Source organism: Archocentrus centrarchus, unplaced genomic scaffold (assembly GCF_007364275.1).
Source record: "Archocentrus centrarchus isolate MPI-CPG fArcCen1 unplaced genomic scaffold, fArcCen1 scaffold_37_ctg1, whole genome shotgun sequence".
Classification (NCBI taxonomy): domain Eukaryota; kingdom Metazoa; phylum Chordata; class Actinopteri; order Cichliformes; family Cichlidae; genus Archocentrus; species Archocentrus centrarchus.
The window spans coordinates 848,511-876,119 of record NW_022060264.1 but is presented as its reverse complement, the minus strand read 5'-3'; the positions used below and the strand labels follow the sequence as shown (position 1 = coordinate 876,119).

Here is a 27,609-nt window from a genome sequence, read left to right as displayed (position 1 = left end):
CTCACGTTGTTGATCCCCGCTGCAGCTCTGGCACTGCTGCAGAGTTCTCAGGAAAGTGATGACAAGGTCATTAGAACAGGAATGTAGTTCCAACTCATCAATCCTTTGTTCCAGTTCATCTCTTCTGATTGCTCTGCCAGCTTTTTGGTGATACTTGACATTTTTGGTCTTTATTTTTGTCAGTTGGCCAAAAGAAGAAAACATACAAACAAACAAAAAAATGTAGAAATATTCTGAGCAGGTTTCTGATGTCAGTCACTATGTCCTCCAAACCACCAAATGATCAAAAGTTATTCAAAAGTATGAAATTACAATATTGTCATCTGAATGGATGATTAAAATTTGGTGATTTAGATCACAGGACTGCTCTGCAGAGACAAACTAACTGAACTGAAGTCTCGGCATTAAACCTTCCTTGTGAATTCACTTCCTGCCTTCTGAGTCCTCCAACTCTGCCTGCCACAGGCCTGCCAGCAAAAAAAAAAGATCCTATATTTTTAGTGTTTCAGATTTAGATACAAATTATTTTCATCTATCATCTGCTTACATCATATTAATTATTGTCCAATATCATCAATATCATTGTCTTTAACAGGCAGTTGTCTCCAGAGGATTTGGCCCAGGTTCCAGCGAACTCTACCTCCAACATTTTGAATCGTCTGATGGTCAGTTATGACCCAAGAATAAGACCTAACTTTCAAGGTAATGCTCTAGTACCACAAGTATCACATACAATTCATATCTGTGTTTGCATTGAGTCAAAGTGGATTTTCCGAACTTTGATGGGTTTTTCACGTCTGTGCTCCTGACTTCTGTTTAAAGACAGACTTTGGTTTTGAGGTAGCAAAACATTTTAATTAAGTATCTTGAAATGGTCATGACACTGACACTCCTTTAAATAGCATGGATCTTTTAAACTTTGTTAATTTTATTACAAATGTGCATACTTAAAGCCACCCTGAGAATCACACCAATGGCCAGACAGACAGAAATGCTTATTTTAACTCCCATATAGATTTTTTTCTCATGCCATTTGGTCCACATAAAGTCTTCAGCCAGTTCACAAGTTCATTAGTCTTGTTCTATTGCAAAGGCCTCAATTTTGTGTAAATCCAGCATTGTGAAGTACAGAATATGCTTTGCTATAAAAGCAGGTGCAGGTTAGAACCTGACTGCTGCTTACTACCCTGTGCATGCATGTAAGCTACATTTGTGAGGAGGACATTTGAAGTGAGGTCTGAGGTGCAGCAAATGGAGCGATGAGGGAAATCATTTATGTTTATAAATTTTAAAACTTCAGAAACTCTCCACAGTAAGTTATCAACAGAAGCTTGACAGATTATTCCTTTGCAATCACATGTCTATGTACTTGAATTATGCAGGCAGACCAGAGGATGTGGTGTCCACGATTTCTAAAAAGAATTTCAAATTTGGATTTGTCTGACCACAGAACAGTTTTGCATTTTGCCTCAGTCCATTTTCAATCAGCTTTGGCCCAGTAGAGATGGCGGATCATGTGCACATATGGCTTCTCCTTTGGATGACAGAGCTTTAATCTGCATTTGTGGATGGCACTCTGAACTGTGTTGACAGACAATGATTTCTGGAAGTGATTCTCAGTCAGTGCAGTAATAATGCACAGATGATGGACTACTCATTGCAACTATACATTGAAGAACATTATTCTGAAATTGATCCACAATTTGTGGGTGCAATTTTCTGCAGTTTGGTGAACCTCTTCTTATCTTTACCTCTGAAAAAGTCTGCCTCTCTAAGATGCTCTTTTTATACCCGACCATGTTACTGACCTGTGGCCAATTTGTCTAATTAGTTGCAAAATGTTCCTAAAGCTGTTTTTCTTTTTAGTGTGGTCAAAAAAACCTTACATTAATTAATTAATTAATTACACTTTGTCTCACTTAGTGGTCAGACAGTCTCCTTCACTTACATTTGGACTTCATTTTTCCTCACTTCTACTAAGTTCTTGGTCCATTGCACATATTAATCAATCAAAAGTAAGTGAAGGACAGTGTAAGGTGGCATTTGTTTTCCTGCAGACACGCTGATGGATGTTAGGATTCCTGATTGTGTTTCAGTAAGAAACGTAGTTATGGTTGTGGTGTGATGTGCATGTAGAAACACGCACTACACATAAAAATTGAAAGAACACTTTGAAAACACAGCAGATTTTTCTTGCTCCAGCCTCTGACGGGGACGGTCGCATTCTATCTCTCTCCCTGCCCTCCCTATCTTTCCTGCTTGCTGCTTGCTGTGAGAGCGTCTCTTGCACACTGTTCGAATAAGAATAAGATTGAGAGCAATATGGATTTGGCAAACTGGGCCTTCAAGACCATGGATCGAATTTTTTCCACTATGAGATCTGGGAAAGGGGAGCCTGCGTGTCCGAGTGGAACAGACCCGGTTGGATACGTCATCGACTCTTGGAGCTCGTGGAGACCTGTGTGCTTCTCGGCCCTAGAGGTGGAAGACGTGGAAGACGCTTACATATTTGGCTATCTGGTAGCGGTATCTTTTCTGTTTGGGCTTGGAGGATACCTGATTTACCGTGAAATTAAGAAAACCTGGACGGCAGTTCGACATCTGCAGAGGCTGCCGACCCAGGTGGATGGGCTGACCAGAATGGTACAGACTCAGACTCAAAGCCTGATGAACCTGAGCCGTAGACTTGGGGAGTAGCAGGTGAGAGGGGTTCGATCTGGAGATAAGGTACGGTTCTGCTCAGTGAGGACGGTAACTAATGAATTTGGATTATTGGATTTATTGAATGGTTTCCCAGTGAGACTGAAGGCTGTTGAAAAAACAAGCAGCCTGTTCCAAAACAACACCTGCATTATCAGAATTCGGCTCCCTAGCCGGCCTTGGCTGGCAATCATATCTCTCCAGAACTATGTGTGAAGGCCGCTATCCCCCTCAGCCCTCTCTGTGATTTGTGAAGCTGGATCTGGTGTACCAAGGCTGCTGATGAACTTCCATCACTATCAGCAAACTGTTTGCCTGAGAGCTGGCATCTGGGCTCCACAATGCCCCCACCCTCTCGTCTCCGTCTGCGTCCCCTCCTGACCCTGACCCTACCCACCATACTGCTATCCCGGCTTTATATGTGCAATATGCTTTTTGCTGAGGTGTTTTTTGGAACCTCGTAAGGTGTTCTTTATGAACACAGTATGAGATGATTTTTTTGAACCTAACTATCCCAATGTATCTCTTTCTGTCTCTCTGCTAAAGGTAGCGCCGTTGTGAAACGGTTGCATGACCTCAGACATCTGTCCCCCCCCTGTCTGTGTTATGTTTTTGTTTTGGATGGATGTTCTGTTAACTGCAATTTCCCCATTTGTGGGACTAATAAAGGCATTCTTGATTCTTGATTCTTGATTGAGATCTCAATGGGAAAAAAATCCTGCTGGATATCTACACTGATATGGACTGGGTAATGTGTCAGGAATGAAAGGATGCCACATCATTTGATGAAAATGAAAATTATCAGCCTACAGAGGCTCAATTCAAAGACACCCTGAAAATCAAAGTCAAGAAATGATGCACCAGGCTAATCCATTTTACTGAAATTTCATTGCAGCAACAGCAAATTTCACTGCAATGGAACTCAGTAGTTTATGTGGCCCCCACATGCTTGTTTGAATGCCTGACAACGTTGAGGCTCCTAATGAGATGATGGATGGTGTCCTGGGGGATCTCCTCCCAGATCTGGATCAGGGCATCACTGAGCCCCTGGACAGTCTGAGGTGCCACCTGGTGGTGTCAAATGGACTGAAACATGATGTCCCAGAGGTGTTTTACTGGATTTTACTGAAGTCAGTGGTATCAATTTGTTCATCCTTCAGGAACTGCATACTCTCTCCACATGAGGCCGGGCATTGCCGTTCACCAGGAGGATCCCAGGACCCACTGCATCAGTGTAGGATCTGACAGTGGATCCAAGGACTTCATCCTGATGCCTGATGGCAGCCAGGGTGCCGTTGCCTAACCTGTAGAGGTCTGTGTGTTTCTCCATGGATATGCCTCCCCAGACCATCACTGACCCACCACCAAACCGGTCATGCTGAACGACGTTACAGGCAGCATAATGTTCTCCACAGCTTCTCCAGACCCTTTCATGTCTGTCACATGTGCTCAGGGTGAACCTGCTCTCATCTGTGAAAAGCACAGGGTGTCGGTGGTGGACCTGCCAATTCTGGTATTCTATGGCAAATGCTAACCAGGCTCCACGGTGCAGGGGAGTGAGCCACTAGAGGACGTTGGGCCCTCAGGCCACCCTCATGAAGTCTGATTGTATGGTTAGAGACATTCACACCAGTGGCTGCTGGAGGTCATTTTGTAGCTCTGACAGTGCTCATCCTGTTCCTCCTTGCACAGAGGAGCAGATACCGTTCTGCTGGTGGGCTAAGGACCTTCTACGGCCCTGTCCAGCTCTCTTGTCTCGTGGAATCTCCTTCATGCTCTTGAGACTGTGCTGGGAGACACAGCAAAACTTCTGGCAATGGCACATAGCAGTCGATGCATTGGTGATGTTTGTGTGTGCATGGGGAAAAAAAGACTTCAAGTGTGATACAACTTTGGGTTAAATCACACCTTAAAATTGGGTAAAATAGCACTGGTATCATCTTGTGGACAAATTTATTGGGCAGCTGATTGTGGTGCTTGGTTTGTACACCCAACACAATAATGAAAAATCACACACAGTGAGAGAGCAGTGTTGACTTCAGCTTGTCGGCCTGGTGAACCACTAGGGCACGTGAGTCAAACACCCTCTCCTCCACACACTCCTCATTTATAAATTGCTCTACAAACCCAGCAGTATTGCTAACTGGTGGATTCTCCTGTTTCAGTGTGACAAGCTAACAATGAAGAAGCTGTTAATGCTTAAGAGACAAAGAGGGAAAGTGGACAGTCTTTCCTTCATTTTTAACATAAAACTCATTGCTGCAACCAGGGCAACACAAAAGTGAACCCCTTAAACTGCTTCTACTTTAAATGTCCTTGTTTTTCATTATTGGTTCTGTCACTAGTTAGCTGAAAAAGTAATATAGGACTATTAGCAGCAACCAGCCAACCTAGTGACCTCATATTCTGTACCTGGACAAGATGGCACCACGTGCTCTAAAAACTGTAACTTCAAACACTATTTGTTTATATTCAGCTTCACAGACAGTTTCAAATCAGGTTTTTAGAGCAGGGCTCCATGGTGTAAATTAGGCTTCAGATATGCAGTGTTTCATGTCCACTTTAATGCCACTTACTTTTCCAGCCTTTTCTGAGCCTGTCACAACTTTTTTGGGATGTTTTGCTGCCACCAAATTTAACCCGAGCTAACATTCCTGAAATGGGGCATTTTCTCAGTTGAAATATTTGATATGTTTTCTATTTTCTATTATGAATAGAATATAGCATTATGGGAACTGCTAATCATTGGTTTTTATCTCATAGTTTACCACAAAAATTTATTTAATCTGCAAAAAAAAACACACACACACACACACACACACACACACACACATATATATATATATTTAAGAGGGTCAAGATATTTCGTTTGATTTAAATTGATTAAAAAGGTCATTGCAACTTATGCCTAAATGTGCAAAAAAAGAGAGAAGTAAAAGCAAGAATAATCAGACATGTTGTGGGAGGCAGAGGTGAAAAAACAGATGCAGAGAAGAAAACATAATGAGAGCAGAAAGAACATGAGGAGTGTGTACGGTTCATTTGCTCTCTGAAACCTCAAGCTACAACCAGATGTCCTTCACCTCTTTCTCTATCTCTGAAACACACACACACACACGCACACACACAGACACACACAGACACACACACACACACAGACACACACACACACACACACACACAATTTTCAAAGGACACATTTTACAGGATTAAGTGAAAGACAGTGACTATATGACAAAATACTATTCAAAATCAAAAGGCATTCTGGGGCGGCTGTGTCTCAGTAGGTCAAATATCAGTCAGATGTTTGGTGGTTTGATCCAAAATGTGCCCTGCTGCATCCATCAGTGTGCGAGTGTATGTGTGATCATTAGGTAGCGCTTAAAAGGATAGTTTAAAGCACTGTATGAATGAGTGAATGAGGCTTGTGGGGGACACTTTTGCATTTAGGTTGTAGATTTGACAGTGCAGTTTTAGAGTCTCACAAGATAACAAGAGCACCGCTGAGCAGGTGCCAACCCTCGGCTGTTATGGAGGGAGTTTGGGGTCAAAGTGCTGTCATAGTAAAGCCAGTGAACAAGTGTCCAGTGTTCTAGCTAGCACTTGATTGCCCGGCGCTGCGCTTTGCAGAGGGTTTGGCTGGGCTGAGAATTTCTGCTGTTATCTACATGTAAACAGAGTCTGTGTGTTGCGGTTTGGCCTTCGTCACTGGTCTGTTCGGTGCTGGTTCTCATGACTAAGATTCCTCCCATCAGCGATAAAGCCTTGTACAAAAACCACATCTTCTCCCCTGATGTTTCAGTTAATCAATACAGAGCAATCTTATCCAGATTAATAATAGAACATGGTGATGTTTTAATTGGAGGTACTGTGGCCAAAACTTCATGATAAGAAAAACTGAGACTGGGAAGTTAGTATGGCACTTTCTAATGTATTTATTTATTAAATTGTCTGTTGTTTGCTTCAGCCACTGTTTATTAATGAATTTCCTGGAGTTTACTTTTAAACATTTGTTATTTTATTCTTTGGGTAAAAAATTAAACCCCAACAGTAACTTCTGTTAACACTGAAGCACACACACCACATCCTGTCACTTGTTATTGGGCACCAGTAAATGGTCAGGTCAAAAAGGAACACCAAACCCTATCAGTGTGAGTTCCTTGTCTTGATCCAGATGACTGAGCCACATCTCAGATAAAGCCAGTGCACAGGTGTTTCTTGCTTCATATCTGAATGTGGTCCAAGCTTCCAGCTCATCCAGCGTATTCCATAAGGGCTTGTACATTGGACAAGAGGATTGTGGTGAAAGCCGGCAGGATTTGGCAGTGACTGAGCCTCATGCATGTGTATACTGCCTCTTCTCCCTCGATTGTCATGTGAAGACTTTTCATAGAGTCTACAAAGCTCTGAAGCCAGTGGACACTGCCACTAGACCAGAGCTCATGGGTGAGAATCATTTTGCCGGTTATGGCTTCCCTTTGGACACTTACATTGTGCCCTTGGTTTTTATAAAGTCTGTGATAATGTGCTCAGATGTAGAAAAGGATAAAAGTCCACAAACAACCTCATTTTCAGTTAAACTAGGTGACCTGACACGACACATACCCACAATAAAACTGAGAAAAATTGGCAGTGCTTATTAAACATCCGCAGCACAGAATATTGCTATGAAGCACTTCAGCCAACCGACCTCCATCAGCTGAATAAGCTAGGCCTGCTAAAGTGACCAGGCCCTGAGACGTGTTGCCCATAACAACACCAAGCAGGAGGCATAGGAGGTGTTGTGAAAGGACGAGGAAACGTGGCAACCGGAGTTTGTGCCAGGCTAACGGCTAACTCACACAAGCCAGCAGTTCCAACAGCCTCCTGGCCAACATTCGCTCACTAGACAGCAAAATGGATTATATCAGGCTGTCTAGAGCCTCCTAATGCAGTATGAGGGATTGCTGTGTTGTCATCTTTTCCGAGACATGGCTCAGCTGGAACATCGCAGACACTGCAGTGGAACTAGAGGGGCTAACGCTGCACAGAGCTGAGTAGCTGCTCTAACCGGCAAGCATGGACGTGTAGGCCTGGTAGGTTACACCAACAACTCATGGTGCCAAGGGGGTTTCAAAGGTCTGCATACTAGACACAGAGCTGCCGCCGGTGAGATGTCGTCCCTTCTACCTGCCACAAGAGTTTACGGCGGTCATTATCGTGGCTGTGTACGTACCACCAAGGGTCAACCCAAAGGAGGCTATGGAGGAGCTGGCCAACAACATCAGCATAAGCATCAGCATTTTAATCAGCCAAATCTGTACTACCATAATTCTGTCAACATGTAGACTTTCCAACAAGGGGCAGCAACACATTAGACCTGGTGTACACAAATATTAGAGACTCATACAAAGCTACATTGATAAATGTACTGACGACATGATGACGATCAAAATCTACAAGTGTCCCAACATGACAAACAACACTGACAAACCCTGGATGTGTACTGAAGTACGTGTGCTGCTGAGAGCCAGAAACAGCAGCAGATACAGGAGATACAGCAACTCTCTGACTACAAGCCCCGCCTCCCACAGATTTGCCTCAATGACCCCATCCTGCCTGATGAACTCAACCATTTCTTTGCAAGCAACATCACCGAGGCATGGAGGCTCCCCCCTTCAACTGGCAATCAGATCCTCGCTAGTGTCAACCATGGAAAGCTGCAGGGCCCGACAACATCCCCTGGCTGGTTCTGAAGTACTGTGCCGAGTAGCTAAAAGATGTGGTCACTAACATCTTCAACACCTCTCTCGACTAGGCAGTGGTACCCACATGCCTCAAAAGAGTTACCCTGCCCCGTGGCACTCACAGCAGTGCTGATGAAGCACTTCAGTGGTTAGTCATGCAGCACATACTGCCTCCCTGCCAACCTGGACCCCCTACAAGGTAAACCGTTCCACTGAGGAAGCCATGTCCACCATATTCCACCTCATCCTCTCCCACCTGGAGGATAAAAACACCTATGCCAGCATCCTCTTCATTGACTTCAGTTTTGCATTTAATACTATAAATCCACAGCAACTAGTGGGGAAGCTGAGGTTGCTGGACATGGACACTGGCATCTGCAACTGGGTCCTCAGTTTCCTGACGCAGCGGCAGCAGACAGAGTGGGAATAAAAACATCCAGCTCCATCAGTTCAGCCAATCATGGGTTGCCTGTATGGCAGGCAGGAGATGGACCCATGATGCTGGACGCAGAAGACACACCCATAAAATAAAATAACTAGACAGACAGACTGCAACAAGGAGGCATAGACTACAAAGCAACAAGGAACTGACATGAACACAGACAATATATACACACCAGGGAATGAGACAAGTGGAAACAGTTTGGCAGGAAACACAGGAAGCAAAACTAAACACAAAGCACAAGAACCAAAGACGCTATCAAAATAAAACAGGCAGTGGCAACACAGAGGCAAAGACTAAGACATGTGCACATGTGACAGACAGACGAGACATGGCAGTCACCTCAGGGCACTTTATATTGTAAAGTAAAGACCCTACAATAATACAGAGAAAACTCCACCAGTCAAAACGACCCCCTATGAGCAGCACTTGGTGACAGTGGGAAGAAAAAACTTCCTTTTAACTGGAAGAAAGAACCAGGTTCAGGGAGGGGCAGCCATCTGCTACAACTGGTTGGGGCTGAGGGGAGAGAGACAGGACAAAAGACATGCTGTGGAAGAGAGCCAGAGATTAATAATAACCAATGATTAAATACAGAGTGGAGTATAAACAAAGTAAATAAGGTGAATGAAAAGAAACAGTGCATCATGGGAACCCCCCCCCCAGCAGCCTAGGCCGATAGGAGCATAACTAAGGGATGGTTCAGGGTCACCTGATCCAGCCCTAACTATAAGCTTGATCAAAAAGGAAAATTTTAAGCCTAATCTTAAAAATAGAGAGGGTGTCTGTCTCCCGAATCCAAGCTGGGAGCTGGTTCCACAGAAGAGGGGCCTGAAAGCTGAAGGCTCTGCCTCCCATTCTACTCTTAAGTATCCGAAGAACCACAAGTAAGCCAGCAGTCTGAGAGTGAAGTGCTCTATCAGGGTGATATGGGTCTTTAAGATAAAATGGGGCCTGATTATTCAAGACCTGTGAGAAGAATTTTATATTCTATTCTAGATTTAACAGGGAGCCAATGAAGAGAAGCCAATATGGGAGAAATCTGCTCTCTCTTTCTAGTCCCTGTCAGTACTCTAGCTGCAGCATTTTGGATCAGCTGAAGACTTTTCAGGGAGCTTTTAGAACAGCCTGATAACGAATTACAATAGTCCAGCCTAGAAGTAATAAATGCATGAATTAGCTTTTCAGCATCACTCTGAGAAAGGATGTTTTAGAGATTTACTGCAGAAATGCAAAAAGGCAGTTCTACATATTTGTTTAATATGTGCATTGAAGGACATATCCTGGTCAAAAATGACTCCAAGATTTCTCACAGTGTTACTGGAGGCCGAAGTAATGCCATCCAGAGTAAGTATCTGGTTAGACACACCCATCAACATATACACAATCTCATAAGAAATGTGAAAGAACAGAAATAAGATAAACATAAAAGAAAATGCTTTACAATAATTTACAGTAGCTGTTTAGCAAAGCTGAACTTGAACTGAGTAAAGAGATCGACAACACAACTAGTCATTTTCGTATAAATGAAGAATCCATTTTCAGAGTGGGAGTAAATGAAAGGGTGGCTAAAATGAAAAGCCTTACATGAGTGACAGTTTTTGTATCAGGCCCTGTAATTCAAGCACTCACTGAAAGGAGTGGGGGTAGGAGGAGTGAATGTCCTGTCACTGCTGCGAGTAGGTCAACCCTTTGAAAGCCGCTATTAATAAAGACACGAGTCACTGAAGAGTGCAAGGTATGATTTACATTAACAGCTCTGTTCGTTCAAGCAAGTCGTAAAACTGAGCCAAAGAAGGAGGGAGGCAGAGGCTCAAGATACGCTGGGAAAGCTGGATACGGAAGAGAGGAGATGTTAGAAGTTTATAAAGACAATCAGATTAATCATACTTATAGTGCCCTAGAATACTTGTATGCACTATTAACAACAGAGTCTACGATCTAGCAAGGTGTTCGAAATTGAACTGTGCATTGTTGGTGAGACAAGTATCAGGAACTGGTTATCAAGAAATGAGATCACTCATGAGTGTTTTACCAGTTCTTTGGCAGTAAAATCCTCTGATAGAGTTGGGCTGGTAAGTGGGAGAAAAATTAAAATGGCTCAACAAAACCACATTGTTTGCTGAGTTGAAGATGTAGAAGAGGTTTTTATGATCTGTGTGGGGTGGAAAAGACGCTGAAACAGAAGCAAGGGAGGAGGGAAGCTTAGGCTGGAATCAAGCCACGAGGGCTGGAGACAGAAGAGAGCAGATGCAGTTTCAGAGCATCTCTCTATATATCAGCATGGCTTGCTGTGGTGGAGGGTGCCGTGGCGGCTATGTGGGGGCTCCGTTTTTGTATCTGCTGTGTTGTCTCCTGGCTCTGGGCGGGGTGGGGAAAAATAGCAGTACAACTGAGTGTGATCGATACTCAAAATGGACTCATTTAAAAATAAAATTTTCAGAGTACAACAGCATGCTTCCACATGTGTGTGACTTCTTCTGGATAAGCTTTCAGATTTGGATCTTCTTCACACGTCACTTTCGTCTGTGAAATCTCAGATTCGATTACTCTGCCATCACCCACAGTCCAGCTGTTAAATTTCAAACAATAAGATTGTTTTAAACAAAAAAGGTTTGAACATCAACACTCGAAGTATACAGTCCAAACTTGATGAGGTCCATCACATAGCAAAGCCTCAGCAAATGTAGCAGTAATCGCAGTGTCAGAGCCTTGGCTGGATGAAAGTGAAGGGGTCCATTCACAGTTACAGCATCAAAAGACAGGACAGAAGCCATCAGGACAGGGCAATTTGTCTTTTTATAAGGAATAACATTGCATACAACAGGAAAGATGGTCCTAGAAAAAGTGACATTACACACAGAATGTTTATTATTACTCAAGACAAAACCTGTTTTTTTAGGAGCAGCTTGCACACCCCATAGAGACTCAGATTTTTTAAAAATAATGTTTTAGGGGCAACTTTTATCATCCAGCCATCCATCCATTCTCTTCTGCTTATTCTGTTCAGGGTCGCGGGGCAGCTGGAGCCTATCCCAGCTGTCATAGGGTGAGAGGCAGGGTGCACCCTGTACAGGTCACCAGTCTGTCGCAGGGCTAACACAGAGAGACAGACAGCCACTCGCTCACATTCACGCCTATGGGCAATTTAGAGTGACCAATTAACCTAACCTCACTAATTGCATGCCTTTGGACTGTGGGAGGAAACTGGACTACCTGGAGAAAACCCAGCAGACATGGGGAGAACATGCAAACTCCACACAGAAAGGCTTGGGCCAAAGTAGATTCGAACCCAGACCTTCTCGCTGTGAGGCAACAGTGCAAAGAAACTTTTATCATTTGTTCATCATTTATTTAACAAGAAACATGTCTGTTAGGAGATTTTAACACTGATGTGTTAGTTAGTAAATCTATGTTAGTAAATCAAATAGTTTAAAAGGTAGTCTGGAACATTTTCTACTTGTATTTAATTTGTCTCAGTTGACTAATTAACCTACTAATGTATCTGATACATGTTGATTGTCATGTAACCGCTGTGGCAAGCAGGCAGAGGACCCCAAAGCAGCTTTATTAGCGTAAGCACAACACATTAACAAAGCTGGACAGGAGCCAGCACAACAAACACCAAACTCACTTAAACGTAACTTGACATGAGCATGAGCACACAGCAGGAAGAACGAGACGACAAGGATGGACAAAGGCAAAAAGCAGACAATTAATACACATGGGCAAAATAGAACAGGAAACAAGACAACAAGGAAACACAGACACAGACTTGACACAACACACTGGGAAACACTGAGGAACTATCTATACTCTTGTTTTACTTTGCTTGTAGTTTTGCTTCCTGTGTCTTATCTCCAGTGATTCTGTTTACCTGTGTCTTGTCTTCCCCAGCTGCCTCCTCTTCAACCTAATTACCCTTCTGTGTGTATATTGTCGATGTCTTCCTTTGTCAGAGCATCAGTTCAACTTTCCTGTGTCTCCCAGTTCGAATGTTCCCCAGCCTATGATCTAAGTTTTCAGTTAGTTTATACTTTTCAGCATACCTTGTGTTTCACCTTTTTCATCAACGAAAATAAAACGGCTTTTGTTATCTTTGCCTGCCTGAGCGTCTGCAGTTGGGTTCTTATCTCCACTGCACACATGACAGCACAATGTTTCATAGCTTAGCACAATAAGAAATTGTGATGCAAATGGTTTTCCTGCCATACTGAAAGTTCAAAATTGGTATAAAATGAATGATGAAAAGGAGGTCAGTCTAGTGTGGAAAATTTTTAATGAAATTCTGTTAATAGTCACAGATGTTATGCTCTAGTAAAAAACTATTGGACGTAAAATGTTGTGGTCCCTGTCATGGTCCTAGGTTGGTTACTCAGTGTTTTTGAGTTTTGCAGACTTTTGACTTATCGCATTATTATTTTTTGATCTTTGGTTTTTGGTTTGACTTTGTATCATTTTTCCTGATTAGTGTCAGCTGTCCTCCCACCTCTTACCTGTCGCTTCATTATCTGGCATGTGTATATATTGTCTCCCTCTTTTCATTGTTGTGTCACCGTTCATAGCTGTGTTCTCCTTAGATTCCCACACTCAGATTCCCATTCCTGCCCTGCAATGGTTTAGGTCTTTTTGTTATTCCTGTGAATGATTTATATTAAAGCTGGATTTTGAGTCCAGCATCCTGTCTGCCACACAGCTGTACCTTGACATAAACAAGATACAGAACCGTGGATTTTTAGTGATTTGCTAAAACCTATTAGTGATAGAGCCTGTGCTGGGATAAACTTCAGAAAATGTAACAACAGCCATTCTTATGCTGCATAAATCTCCCTCTCAGACCTGGAGGGTGGTACTGTATATATATATATATATTTTTTTATAGTATTAGAACAAAATATGAACAGATGAACATCATTATCCTCCAAAAGAACTCAGGATATAATATAGAAATCTATGTAATAAAGAAAGTATTTTTCATTTGTATAAACAGAGAAATGTTAGTTTAGGAGATTTTAGGTTCAGTATTGTTTCAGAAGTATGTGTAGAGAAACTGCTGAATAATTTGAGTATCTAACTTTACAGGTGGTGATAATATTCTAGCTAAATGTCTCAAAGATGCATCATGTGTAATCTCTCCTCCTTTTACATACCTCAGTTTAAAAAGGGAGACTCCAAGACCTGTATCTATATTGCCAGCTGTGTCCAAAATACATGAGATAAATATTATGATCACCCCTACAACGACATCAGTGCCAAGAAGCTAAAGTATGAATATCAGTCAGGGTTTAAACCAGGGTACTCTACTGAAACTGCTCTTATCTTTGTGATAAAATTAGATTTAATATGGATAATGGCTCATATACTAGTGTTGTACTGATTGACCTTCACAAGGCCTTTGCTACTGTGGATCATTTTATTATAAAACCAAAACTAGAAACATGTGCACTTGAGTGAATTATATGGCAATGAAAGAGCTGACAGGCAGGAAAAAAGGAGCAAGAAACAAAAAAGAAGAAGGGGAGAAAATAGGAGAAAAGATAAGAATAAAGGGAGAGAGACAGAGAGAGAGAGAAAGACAGAGAGAGAGAGAGAAAGAAAGAGAGAGAGAGAGAAAGAAAGAGAGACAGAGAGAGAGAGAAAGACAGAGAGAGAGAGAAAGAAGAGAGAGAGAGAGAAAGAAAGAGAGACAGAGAGAGAGAAAGACAGAGAGAGAGAAAGACAGAGAGAGAGAGAGAGAAAGAAAGAGAGAGAGAGAGAGAGAGAGAGAAAGACAGAGAGAGAGAGAGAAAGAAAGAGAGAGAGAGAGAGAGAGAGAGAAAAAAAGAGAGCGAGACAGAGAGAGAGAAAAAATGAGGCAGACATGGAAAGACCCAGGAGAACTGGGCCGTCTTCTGCCCCCCAGGAGGACAGAAGACCTGAGGCTACACATCCCAATAGCAACCATGTGTGCCCTCCAGAAGATGAAGGAGGGACACCCTAGATGAGCACTCATGGCTAAAGGGCAAGAGCCCTAGAGAACCAGAGGTAACGAGCAGCCAGAGGCCAGCCAAGAACACGGCCCGGCGGCTGCAGGTGCCTGAGAACCATCCGACACCCAGCAGAGGCTCTCACGTCTGGGGTCCCATTTGCATGCTGAGCCCCACCACCAGTCACCCATTCAGTCATTCAGTGCAAGGTGGAGGGTTAACACTACGCCTACATCAGGGTTTGAGCCCATTCAGTGTTCACTGAACAGTCATCATTTCCACTGTTCTGCTTAGTTCCCCTATCAAGGTGCTAAAATATGTGTTTATAAATAAAATTTGAATTTTTATAGTCTTTTTTTCATGCTGTTTGAGTCTATTATTTGTTATACTGTTTATGAATTTGTGTATTGGGTATTTATTACTGTGCCATGCCTTTTAACTTCTTATTTCTCCGACAGAAAATATAAAATTCCAGTGTAGCTGTACTGTTTGAAGTCTCTAATTTTTCAAAGTTCATGTGTGAAAATACTGTTTTCTTTTACCTGTTTATAAATGATCACATGAAGGGTAATTTACTCATTTGTCCAGTATGTATGCCCTTCTTTTAGACTACAGTGATCCCTCACCTATCGTGGGCATTGCTGTATGTTCCAGAGATCCCTGTGATAGGTGAAAATCCACGAAGTAGCAACGTTATATTTATGTTATTATTTATATATATTTTAAGGCTTTATAAACCCTTCCCACACTCCTGTAAACCTTTCTCACTCTCTTTCTACAACTTGAATGATGAAGATGATGAATTATGTAGCTGTCCAGTACTGATGGCGATGAAGGTGATGCAGTATCTTCGCCCTTGGCCGTTACTTCTATTTCTGCTAAAGGTGTAGGTGTAACTTATCTCTTCATCAGAGTGATGAACATAGTTATGGGGTGTTACAGAAATACATATATACCACAAAATCACCCAATATAGTGAAAACTTTGTCAAACAATATTAGTAATATTTTTTTTAAAAATCCGTGATACAGTGAAGCTGCCATAAGTGAACCATGATATAGAGAGGGACCACTGTAGTCTGATTTGATATTGTTCTGTGTGTGTTTTTATATTTCAGGGATCCCAGTTGAATCCAGGGTGAACATCTTCATTAACAGCTTTGGGTCCATCCAGGAGACAACTATGGTGATACAGCTACATAACACACACACACACACACACACACACACACACACATAAAGAAACACAAAGTATGGACATTAGGTTAATGGAAATTGGTTCAAACGACTGCATGTTTGAGAGATGCGGAAAGGATAAAGATGCACATCTGCATTTTTTTCTTACAAATGTTAAATACTTCATTAATGACAGAGCTATTCACTGTACTTTGTTCAATGAATGCATCAGCAACACTACATTAATATTATTCATATTGAAAATAATCAAATACAGTATAATCAAGCTGCTGCTGTTTTGGCCTGACCAGCTGTTCGTGTAGTTCAGCTGTTTTTCACTGTCATTGTGATGGTGACATGAAAAAAATGGCTTTGGGAAATATAAACAGACTTTGGGAAAATGATATATTAAAATAAAAATTGCTAGAATTAAATAAAAGGAACGATGTTGGTGCAATGCAAGTTATTAATACAATATTTATCTCTGCAGGACTACAGAGTAAATATATTCCTTCGACAACGATGGAACGATCCCCGTCTACGACTTCCAACTGACTTTAAGAGTGAAGCTCTAACTGTTGATCCCAAGATGTTCCAGTGTTTGTGGAAACCAGACCTTTTCTTTGCAAATGAGAAAAATGCAAACTTTCATGATGTCACACAAGACAATATTCTGCTCTTCATCTTCAGGAATGGGGACGTCTTGATCAGCATGAGGTGTGCAAACAGATTTTTAAATCTTTTTAATCAATCTGTGGGACCAGTGATGCTCAGTGATGCCTCATTCTGTTTGTTTAGAGTAAAAGTGATGAAATGAAGTGTGTTTGTCCAGTGAAATGCAGAGAGAGCACTTTTATTATTTTAAAATGAATACAGGAAATGTTTAGTTTGTATGGAGTAACTTTAACAGGATGGAGCAGTTAACGGAGGAGGATTATTATAACCTCAGTGTTTGATTATTATATCAAATAGAAGAAATAAGAATTAGTCATGTTCAGCAAAGGTGTTTCTAATTTTTGGTGAACTTTTACTTTTGACTTCTTAATGTGCAAACCAGAAGCTGCCAACACCACAACAACAACTTGTGACGGCTTTCACCATCAGATTGTCTTCATATGCTCTCTTACATCACATATGCTTTAGTGATGACTGAATTTAAACTGGATTATGCTTAATGTGAATATTTCCTTACTTGGAGAAAAAAAGAGTGATGGGGCGCCATTCCAGTACAGCACTACACAAACTGTACGTTGTCGAGATGCTGGAGTGCATCTATAATCCCCTGCAGAGTCATTGTCGTTCTCCAGTGTAGAAGCAGCTTCCCTGTTAGAAATGCTCCCCCGACTATAAAGCTGTGGCCAAATTGTTTCTGGTAATTTTAGGGTTCAGTGTGGGTGAGTGAGAGAGATAGAGAGAGGGTTCAGCCTTCAGACAAAATCAAATCAGATAGTAAAAGTTGTATGTCTGCTAATGGAATTTTTCTCACCTCTGAAACAACCTACCCTGACACACTGGATTTAATTCAATAAAGCACCCAGCTTAAGTACATTTAGTTTGCAGTTTTAGGTTGAATGAAGTCCGATAAAGAAAACTAGCTGAACCTCCTTCATAGTGCAAGCACCAGGTGAATAGTGCGGTGCTGTAACAGGAAGCCACAGTTCATGAAATTTCTTCCCTCCTAGATATTCCACTAACAACTGTGAAGGGTATTCTTGCAAAATGGAAGTGTTTAGGAACCACACAAAGTGGCAGACTACAAACACGTCATGGAGTGGGGTCACCAAGTGCTGAGGGGCACAGTGTGTAAAAGTCGCTTCATGCTTCACTTTTATGAAGAACCGGTTAAATGGGTCAAAGGGAACGGGCACAAGACAGAGTATGAACATCAGGCTTTTTCTTCATTTCAGCACCTTCAGCAACTGGAAACTGTAAACTTAAAACTATTCCTCTCACTGTTCACTTATCATTGTTAGCTCTACATCCTCAAGTTGAGCTCAACATCACCTTTAAACACAGCAGGTTTTTTAAAATTAGTTTTTGCTGTTTATATTTGTTTATGCCTGCATTTTTAGGATATTCAAAGTAAGCCTTTCCATTTTCTTTAAAGGGCGTGTGCTTCTTTTTCTCTACATTCATTTATATGGTTCGTTCTCTCCTCTTCCTACCACTCAGTCGTCTTCGCTGTGTCATACTTAGACTTTCTTCCTGAGGAAAGTCACAGTTAGATATGCTGCTACTTAAATAGTGCATAAATTGGATATATGGTGCCTCTCTATCTATAAGACCTTTAGAACATTAATTTAATACAGGCCACACACTGTTCCTTTTATTTGCAATAGTGACATTAATATCTGTGTGATTAATGGTTGTATTTTCCTAAAATAACAATAATTCTAAGACAGTGGGCTTTAAGACTTTTTTGGGATGAGATTTGTTTAGCCAGTGTGGCCAGCAGCCAATTCACCAACAAACCTGGTTCCTCTGGGAGCCAAACATGCCCACGCCATCATTAGAGTCAGAATTCCTTTATTGTCATCGAAGCAGAACTTACAATGAAATTAGGAGCACTGCTCCAACACCAGATCACACATCATTCACAGATGAAAATATTTAAGTAAGCAACATGATAAAACATAATAAAATGAGAATCGTTTAAAACAGCATACTGTAAAATGCACTGCAGGCTCTAGATTGATAAAAGTGACTCAGTGACTGAGCAACTGTTACTGCATGTGAGAGTTTATAGGTATGACTCAGGGTGGTGTGGTGGATTGTGACAAGGAGATGTTGAAAATCTTTGTGACGACACCAGAAAGCTGGTGAACACAGGTTTAAAGCACTTTGGTGCATCATGTCCATCAGCCTTCCTTGTGCTGAGTGACCTCAAGATATTCCTCACTTCCTATTCCTGCAGAGTGAGAGTATGGAGGAGCAGGATGGAGGAGGCAGCATATCTGTTGCTGTCCTATTAACCTTAAATCAGATGAAGTGATTCAACTCTTCAGCCACTGAAGCTTCAGTATTTGTGGTGTTGATGGTGCAGCCTTTGAAGATAGTTACGCCACGTCCTGCTTGGATTCAGTAACATGGTCTTCCAACCTCTTTTGATGAGCCTCCTTTGCCCTCTTGATGCCCGTCTTCATGTCGGCCCTGGCAGAGCTGTACCATTCTTTATCCTCGACCTAAAGGCTGTGTTATGGTCTTTCAGGAGCTTTTTTACCATATAACACCATCAGAGAAATAATTTTTCCAGAGCTGGACAGGCTCTTTCAGACATTTTCTGGCTAAATTGAATCTGGCACCCACTGGAGCAGCCAGGAATCGAACCACCAGCCTACCGATTAGTAGGTGACGTCCTCTACCTCCTGAGGAAAAGCCACCCAAAAATGGTGATAAGGTGCTATGAGATGTCAGTGTAACTCTTAGGTTTATTAGTGACAGCACTGCACAGTGGAGCCTCTTAACAGTTTAAATCAACGTGACAGCTGTCTTATGTACTGGTATGACACGGTTGGAGGACGCCTCAAGTCAAACCAGCATCTGCTGCCTGAAACTGGTAATTAGTGTGTGTGTCAGCTGTAGACTTGAACCTGTTGTGTGTTGTATCTGTTTGCACATACAGGCTGTCGGTGACGCTGTCTTGCCCCTTGGATCTCACATTGTTCCCAATGGACACACAACTATGCAAGATGCAGCTGGAGAGCTGTGAGTATATTCATACATGCTCATACACAAAAAAAACTTTAAAATAATTTTAAGGCCATTATGTTACCAATGTACTCCAGATCTTATCGAATATCAGTGAAGCTATTTTGAACTTGCTGTCTTGCATAATAACAGAATCACTGACAAGATAGTTTCTTATTCCCTTTCTCTCTGTCACACTCTAACTCACTCAGTCTCTCTCACACACACACACACACACACACACACACACACACACACACACACACACACACACACACACAGACACACAGAAGCTCAAAAGGTCATTAGAAAGAGACGGTGAAACAGCTGGTTACACTCTGCTTCCATGCTGGGAAGCTGGTTGGTTCTTTTTATTTTAAAAGTTGAGGTATGCTAAATTGGAATGAGAGTGGAGGGAGATATTGTGAGGTTAATTATGTCAATGAGAGAAGAATTTATTGTGTTTTGAAGCAACTGAGGATCTCAGTGATATGAATATGCTTAATAGGGATTCCCATACAGATAAAATTGATACAGTGTAGAGCGCAGGACAGTGGCAAATATATTAAAGTTGTTAGAACAGGAGAGCATATTAAAAATATAGATGAATCAAGTGTCCCATATTGTTTTGTTGTGTATTTATTTTATGGCACCTTCCCAGGACAACAGATTTATGTATTTTTGTTAAAGTGCTGGAGGAGAACGAGCCCTGGGATGGATTAATATTAGTCACTGGTAGTGATGGCTCTCTTATCAGTTTCAGTGGTTTCTAAATTTTGTGCTGGAGCTTTCGATATCTGCTCCAAAGAGATGTTGATTCAAGTGAAGAAGGTGAAGAATCATTAGGCTGAATAACAAAAATAAACATTTCAGAGACATAACAAAAACTTTAAGAGTGGCAAAATCAACAATCTGGCTCTTAAAAATGACTCGGCGCGGGACGACTCGGCACAGGAAGACTCAGTCAACACAACTCAACACGGTTGTGTTGTGTTTCCATTGCAATTGAGGACCACCACACACTGTTGCCAACTTAGCAATTTTGTCGCTAGATTTAGCGGATTTTCCGACCCCCCGAGCGAGTTTGTTTTCCAAAAAGCGACTAGCAACAAATTTGGCGAGTTTTCCCGGTGACGTCGGCGACTTTTGGGGAGTTTTTTTGTTAACCTGAAATCCTCCACTATCGTCGTGTTTTGTGTACATACAACGCTTTGGCATTGCCCGGACCTCCCAAGAGTACCTGGCTGTTGGTTTGTACCGTAAGTCACGTGACCTTAATAGCGGAAGTGGGTCTGTTCGTGTCCTCGTGATGCAGGCGGCGGATACGACGCTGCATTGAGCGGGTGGGCCCGTTGCTGTGATACGTCAGCGTATATGTCTATGGATTTACTGAGCTGGCTGAAATCCTGCTGACTGAAGGATGGAAGTTTCTTCATTCAGTCTGTTTACATGTTTTGTTATCTTACACAGCAGGAAGCACTTTGGTGAAGTCTACTTCACTGCAGACTGGCTTTTTAAAGAATCAGTCAGCCTTTTGCTATTTTATATGTTTCTGTATCTTTTCTGTTTACATTTTAATAGCACAGCTGCGAGTCTTATGAAGGAAAAAAGCATTTATTTATTTGAGGAGCATTATTATTTAAATATGCCAGTGGTTTATTTTTTAGCAATTTCTCCTGTACATCTACAGTACAGCTGAATGTTAATAAAAGTGTCTGTGTGACATTTGGGACATGTAGCTTTGATTCAGAAGTGCCTTTTTGTTTATACCTTTGAGAAGAAAAAAAAAATATCAAGATATATTTCGTATATCGCCATTCATTGAGAAATTATTTTGGTCCATATTCCCCAGCCCTAGTAGTTCTAAACATATTTAGGGTGTTTTTTCTTTACTTTTTGACAGTGGATTTAACAAAAGCAGCCATCTCATGCCATGATGTGAACTGTAAGAACCCTCAACATAGCGCTGAGTTATGCACTATGTATGCGAATGTTGTGACGTCCCTTCTTACCCCAAGAAAACCTCACATGGTATCAAGCCAGGCTGGAATGACTATGTAGCAGTGTTAATTTTGACAGCAAATTTTGATTTAGTCATAGTCTTTTGACAAAAATGTAATTTAGTTTTAGTCATAATTTAGTCATCTGAATAGTTTTAGTTTTAGTCTAGTTTTAGTCGATGAATTATCGTAAGAATATAGTCGAGTAAATCTACAGTCGATTTAGTCGACTAAAATATAAAGGGTGTAAAATGTAAATGCTTTCTCTTCAGTTCCCTTGAATTAGTCATTATACACACACAAAATTAAACATTTTTTTAAAAGTTATGCAATATTATTAATAATATTAACATTAGTGTTTCACCTGCTTCCCACACACCTGATCATTAACACCACCTTATTGAGATAATACGAGCAATTTAGAGCAGGACACACTCTGAAAGGTACAGGAGAGTGTTCAGGACTAAGATTAGGAAAGGCTAATCCACCGCGGTGTGGAGATTTTCTATAAACACAAACACTAAACTGGGAAAAACACTTTACCCTGCATGACATTAAAATGCTTACCTTTGCATGGAGATCTGGGTGACTGGTTTGCAGATGTTTAATATTTGTTTTTACCCGAGATAGTCGCCCCACATGGTTTCCACATCAAAGGACAAATGTGTCCATACATCGGCTCTTCTCTTTCTCCCTGCTGACATTGTTTACATAACTTAGGTCTATCGGAAGGAACGACCAATCACAGGCTAGTTTGGTCTTCCCAGGTTTAGAGCAAATTTGTGCGTTTGATTGGATGTTTTCCTAACTTGTCCCTCCCTTTCACAAAATTAAATAAGTTCTGATTGGATTTCGTCCCCGCCAAGCATTTTCGTCTCATTTTCATTCGTTGCTGAAAGTGTCAATTAATTTCGTTATCGGTTTCATCATTTTAGGTAGTTTTTATTTAGTTATCCTCTCATTATCGTCATGAAAAAAAGGTTCGTCAACGAAAACTATGATGAAAATATTTAGTCAACGAAATTAACACTGCTATGTAGGAGAGCTTCATGGAACGGCCAGAAGGGCTCTTAAAGCATGGGTTGATTCGGGTAAACACAGACATGACCTTTTGTTTGAGTATAAAGACAGGCAAATTTTAAATATGCTTTAAGATTTATAAAGAGAAACAAAAACACTATGAGGTCTGACTCTCTTGCAAGAAAGTTAAAAAATAATAATGTCAAGGACTTTTGGAAAGAAATTAAGAAAATAAATAATTGCAAAACATCACTTCCAGCTACTATTGATGGTGTCAGTGATGTAAAAGAAATTACTAAGTTATGGCAGGAGCACTACACTCAGCTGTTTAATTGTGTCAAAAGTAGTGCTTATGTGGTTGGTGGCATACATAGTAATGAGAATGTGATTGTCTCCCCTCAAGAAATATATAATGCAATCATGCCATTGAAAGACAGTAAGGCATGTGGCATGTATAACATTTGTACTGAGCATCTGAAAAATGCAAGTAGAAAACTCTGTCCACTACTTTCTATGTCTTTCACTGGCCTTTTAGTCTCCAAAGATGTTATTCCTCTCACCTACAGCCTCGATTGCAACTACATGTAAATAATCAATTATGCAAATTAGATGATTAAATCATATAGCATCAACAGTGTCACCACAGTGTGGGTGGAATCAATGTAGCAGCGCGGGCAGTAGTCTCATGACGTGACTCGTGTGCGGTTCAAAACACAACACAACAATAGATGAGATAGAGGCAAGCTAACAGCTAATGCCAGTTTAATATCATCATCATGCATAAGTCCCCGTACAATGTGTTAATGGATGAAGGTTATCATTGTTAAGTATAACCCTATATCCCGAACATAATTGGCTCAGTGTACTTCAATAGAGCTGCCGTTTGCAGACTTACAGCAGACTTTTTTCCGATAGGACAAACGGTCGTGTTATTATGGTAACTCAGCCCTCCGGCCAGTTCTGTGCTAACCAGCTGTTCGGCTAGTAGGGGCAGGTAACAGGTGCTTCAGCAGCGATCGTCCGGCAGTATAGGGTTATAATATGTATGCTGTGTGAGCGTTTCAGATGGCTCTCATGTTGCAAAACTACTGCTGCAAACTGTCAGTCTGGGGATTCAACTGGTGCTTTGCGTGCCTCCAGTTTCTTGCTGTCGGGTTTTAAAAATGGCAGGCTCTCATGACTCCGATAGTGACAACACTCCCTGGCCAATCAGTGGCATGCACGAGGTTACCCGTGCCGAGTCGTCCCGTATGGAAATGTGGCTTTAATGATAAATTGACTGGTGCTTATATAGCACTTTCCTACACTCAAAGTGCTTTATACAGCATGTCTTATTCACCCATACACACAAGCACTTTTTTCTACATTTAAGTGCCTTCTATCTGATGGACACATGGGGAACAATTCAGGGTTCAGTATCTTGCCCAAGGATACTTTGATACACAGACTAGAGTAGCCAGGGATTGAGCAACAAACCTTCAGATTAATAGATGACCCTCTCTAACTCCTGAGCCACAGCCACCCACAGCTTATGTCACCTGGTATCCCTGGACAGTCTCCCATCCAAGTATTTAGTCTGTATCTCTCAACCTCAAGCACTAGCTCAGACTCCTTCCCCCACAGAAAGGTTTCCCAATCGCCAGCCTCGATAGCCGGGAATCGGTCCGCCAGGGCCTCTGCCCTTGGCTGGCAACCTTGACACACACTGCACCTGTCCCCTGCGACACTTCCTGCAGGTGGTGGGCCTGTCTCCTATTCTGGCTGCCACCAGCCGGGCCCCATGGGAGCTCTCCCTCAAGGACCCTCCCCAGACCTGACTCCAGGGTGGGTGCTCAGGAAACCCTATCCTGGGCAGGGTAAACTGTTCCTCTTAATCTTTCTGTCATAAGGGTCATCTGAATAGGTCTTCATCTGGCCCTGCACCCAGGATCAATTTGCCTTGGGAGACCCTACCAGGGGGCAAACCCCTCAGAGAATGGGGCACACAAACCCCTCCACCACTATAAAATGGCGATTAGCATAGGGATGGTTCGTATATAGCTCTTTTCTACTGTACTTGAGCACTCGAAATGCTTTGTACAGCAGTCTCATTCATGCACCCATTCAGACCGGGACTTTTTTTTTACATCTAAGTGCTTTCAATCTAACATTCACAGTCCAGTGAACACATTGGGGCAATTTTCAGTTCAGTATCTTGCCCAAGGATACTTTGGTATGCAGACTGGAGCAGCCAGGGATCATTAAATTAGGGGGGTGGGGGGGGGGGGGCAGAGAGAGCAGCTCTCTCTTTTGCTTCAGCCTTTTGTAATTGATTAGAATCTTAATCAATAGCTAATCACACCACAGAGACTATACCCTTCTGTGAATTTAAATTTAGAGACAAATTGGACCATATTAAAACATGCTGCTGTGACAGCCTCTAGCGGAACTCTTCCAGGATGTCTTCACCTCTCTGCACTCCTTCCTGGCTGATGAATTGCAGAACTGGCTGATGAGTGGTCAAGAATCAGAATCAAGAAGAATTTATTGTCATTATACATCAAGACATACAATGAAATTACGTTCCAGAACACCCATCCAAGAAATACAACCACCAACACAAACAGGGACGACAGGTGTCTGAGGTCATGCAGCCTTTATGCAGCACTACCTTTAAGAAGAGAAAGAAAACAAACACACAGCAGGGAAGTTAGGTTAAAAAAAATTCATCTGGTCCAAAAAGACACCTTAGCTAAACACATCGCACATTTAAAGCCAGGATAGCAATATGGTTGGGGGGGTGGGGGGGTGCATGCCAACTGAGACGAGAGGGTCAGGGCATCATGGAGCCAGATCCTGGCTCCCAGCCAAAACAGTTTGCTGATACTGATGGACATCAGCAGGCCCGATACGCCAGATCCAGCTCACACAAATCACAAGTAGGGCTTGGGGGATGCTCTGGTACACATTGACCCGGAGAGATATGATTGCCAGCCTCAAGGGAGCCAAATTCCTGATAATGCAGATGTTGTTTTGGAACAGGCTGCTTGTTATTTTTCAACAGCCTTCAGTTTCACTGGGGAACCCATACAGTAAAATCCAATGGTCCAAATTGCAGTTACCGTCTTCGCTATGCAGACCGAACTTTATCTCCAGATCTTATCCCTTTCGCCTGCGAGCACGTTCACAGCTGGACTATGCATCCAGCTTGCGGCTCCAGTCCAACAGGCTCTGAGTGTGAGTCTGGACAGCTCCGCACAGCCCATCCATCTGGTTCAGCTGACTTGGCAGACACCGAACTGCTGCACAGATTTTCTTAATTTCTTAATTTCCCGGTAAATCAGGTACCAAAAAGCCAAATATATATACGTCTTCCACGTCCTCAACCAACAGCGCTGAGAGACACAGAGGTCTCCACATGCCCCATGAATCTAAGACGTATCCAACCGCGTCTGTTCCACTAGGACATGCGGGCTCCTCTTTCCCCGATCTCATAGTGGAGAAAATACGATCCATGGTGTTTAGGGCCCAGTTTGCCAGATCCATGTTGTTTCTTATTCGATCGATGTGTAAGAGAGACACTTTCAGCAAGCAGCAGAGCGGGTTAGAGGAGGAGGGCAGGAGAGAGAGAAAGATGCGACCGTCTCCGTCGAGAGCCAGGAAGAAAACCAGAAGTGGTGGAGCCAGGAATGGTGGAGGATTTTTTAAAAACAATTAGCAATAAAACAATATAGAACACCTCACTATAAATAAAACTGTATTATAGGCAAATTCCACAAAAATGAAAAATGTTCCTCATCAGTGGTATATACAGTAATCCCTCACTACTTCGTGGTTTGCTTTTCACGGACTCGCTGTTTCGCGGGTTTTCAATCAATATTAGTGCAAAATGTTTATTGCGGTATTTTCGCTGTTTTGCGGGTTTTTGCGGTACTCGTTCTTCACATGCATAGTACGTGTTGTACAGTAATGTATATATTTGGTGTATAAGTGTGTGGGGAGGTTTTATAAAAACTTAAAATAGTGTATAAATACTAAGATAATGTATAAGTATTTAAATAAATATAGCGTCCCTACTTCGCGGATTTTCCTGGAACGTAACACCTGCGATAAGTGAGGGACTACTGTAGATCAGTATTACTGCTGCAGATGTTTAAGGTTGAGCTCATTTTAAAAACTTTATATTCTGTTGAGTCTATAGTAATGGTAAATGGACTGGTTTTTATAGAATGTTTTCTACTTTACATTACTTGAGCACTCAGAGCGCTTTATACAACATATATCATTCACCCATTCACACACAACCACATTTTTTCTATATCGAAGTGTTTTCTATCTAACACTGACACACATTCACACTGACACACTTTCACACTCCAGTTAACAAGAGCAACTCAGTATCTTGCCCAAGGATACCTTTGCATACAGACTGGCGCAGCCAGGGATCAAATTTCCAACCTTCCAATTAGTAGATGATTTGCTCTACCTCCTGAGCTACAGCTAATGCATCCTAGTCTATAAAATGATGTGTTTGTAGAGGTTGTCATGTGAGGACCACCACAGCTATTAATCAACTCAGAAACACAGGCCTACATCTTGATTTAAAAGAGTCAGAGCTGAATTAAAAGAGTGCGATGTGGTTAATTGCCAATATGTACAGTGGGTTCCAATAATAATTAATAATATTAGAATAATATTGTGATTAGCAAAACAACTGGTTTCACTTTGTGAATTTAATCAGCCAAGTGATTTCTCAGAGATTTTAATGTGAAAGTGTTGGTAAAGTATGCATCTGTTAAACCTGCCTGTTCCATAAACTGGAAATTGCAGGTATTTCCCTCTCCAAATATGAAGCTTTCATTACTGATGTGCCAAAGAAGGTATTAAGTTTTATACATTGCTCATGTTAGGTTA

General features: G+C 41.8%; 1 protein-coding gene across 1 annotated transcript in view; it reads left to right on the top strand.

Moving 5' to 3' along the window:
- LOC115776762 (glycine receptor subunit beta-like) overlaps nt 1–27,609 on the top strand; it is a 50,509-nt gene that overhangs the window by 6,928 nt on the left and 15,972 nt on the right. Inside the window, exons 3-6 of the mRNA XM_030724528.1 lie at nt 596–702; nt 15,952–16,019; nt 16,500–16,726; nt 19,632–19,714. Of these exons, the coding sequence (XP_030580388.1) occupies nt 596–702; nt 15,952–16,019; nt 16,500–16,726; nt 19,632–19,714 (485 nt within the window). The remainder of the gene's footprint in view (nt 1–595; nt 703–15,951; nt 16,020–16,499; nt 16,727–19,631; nt 19,715–27,609) is intronic.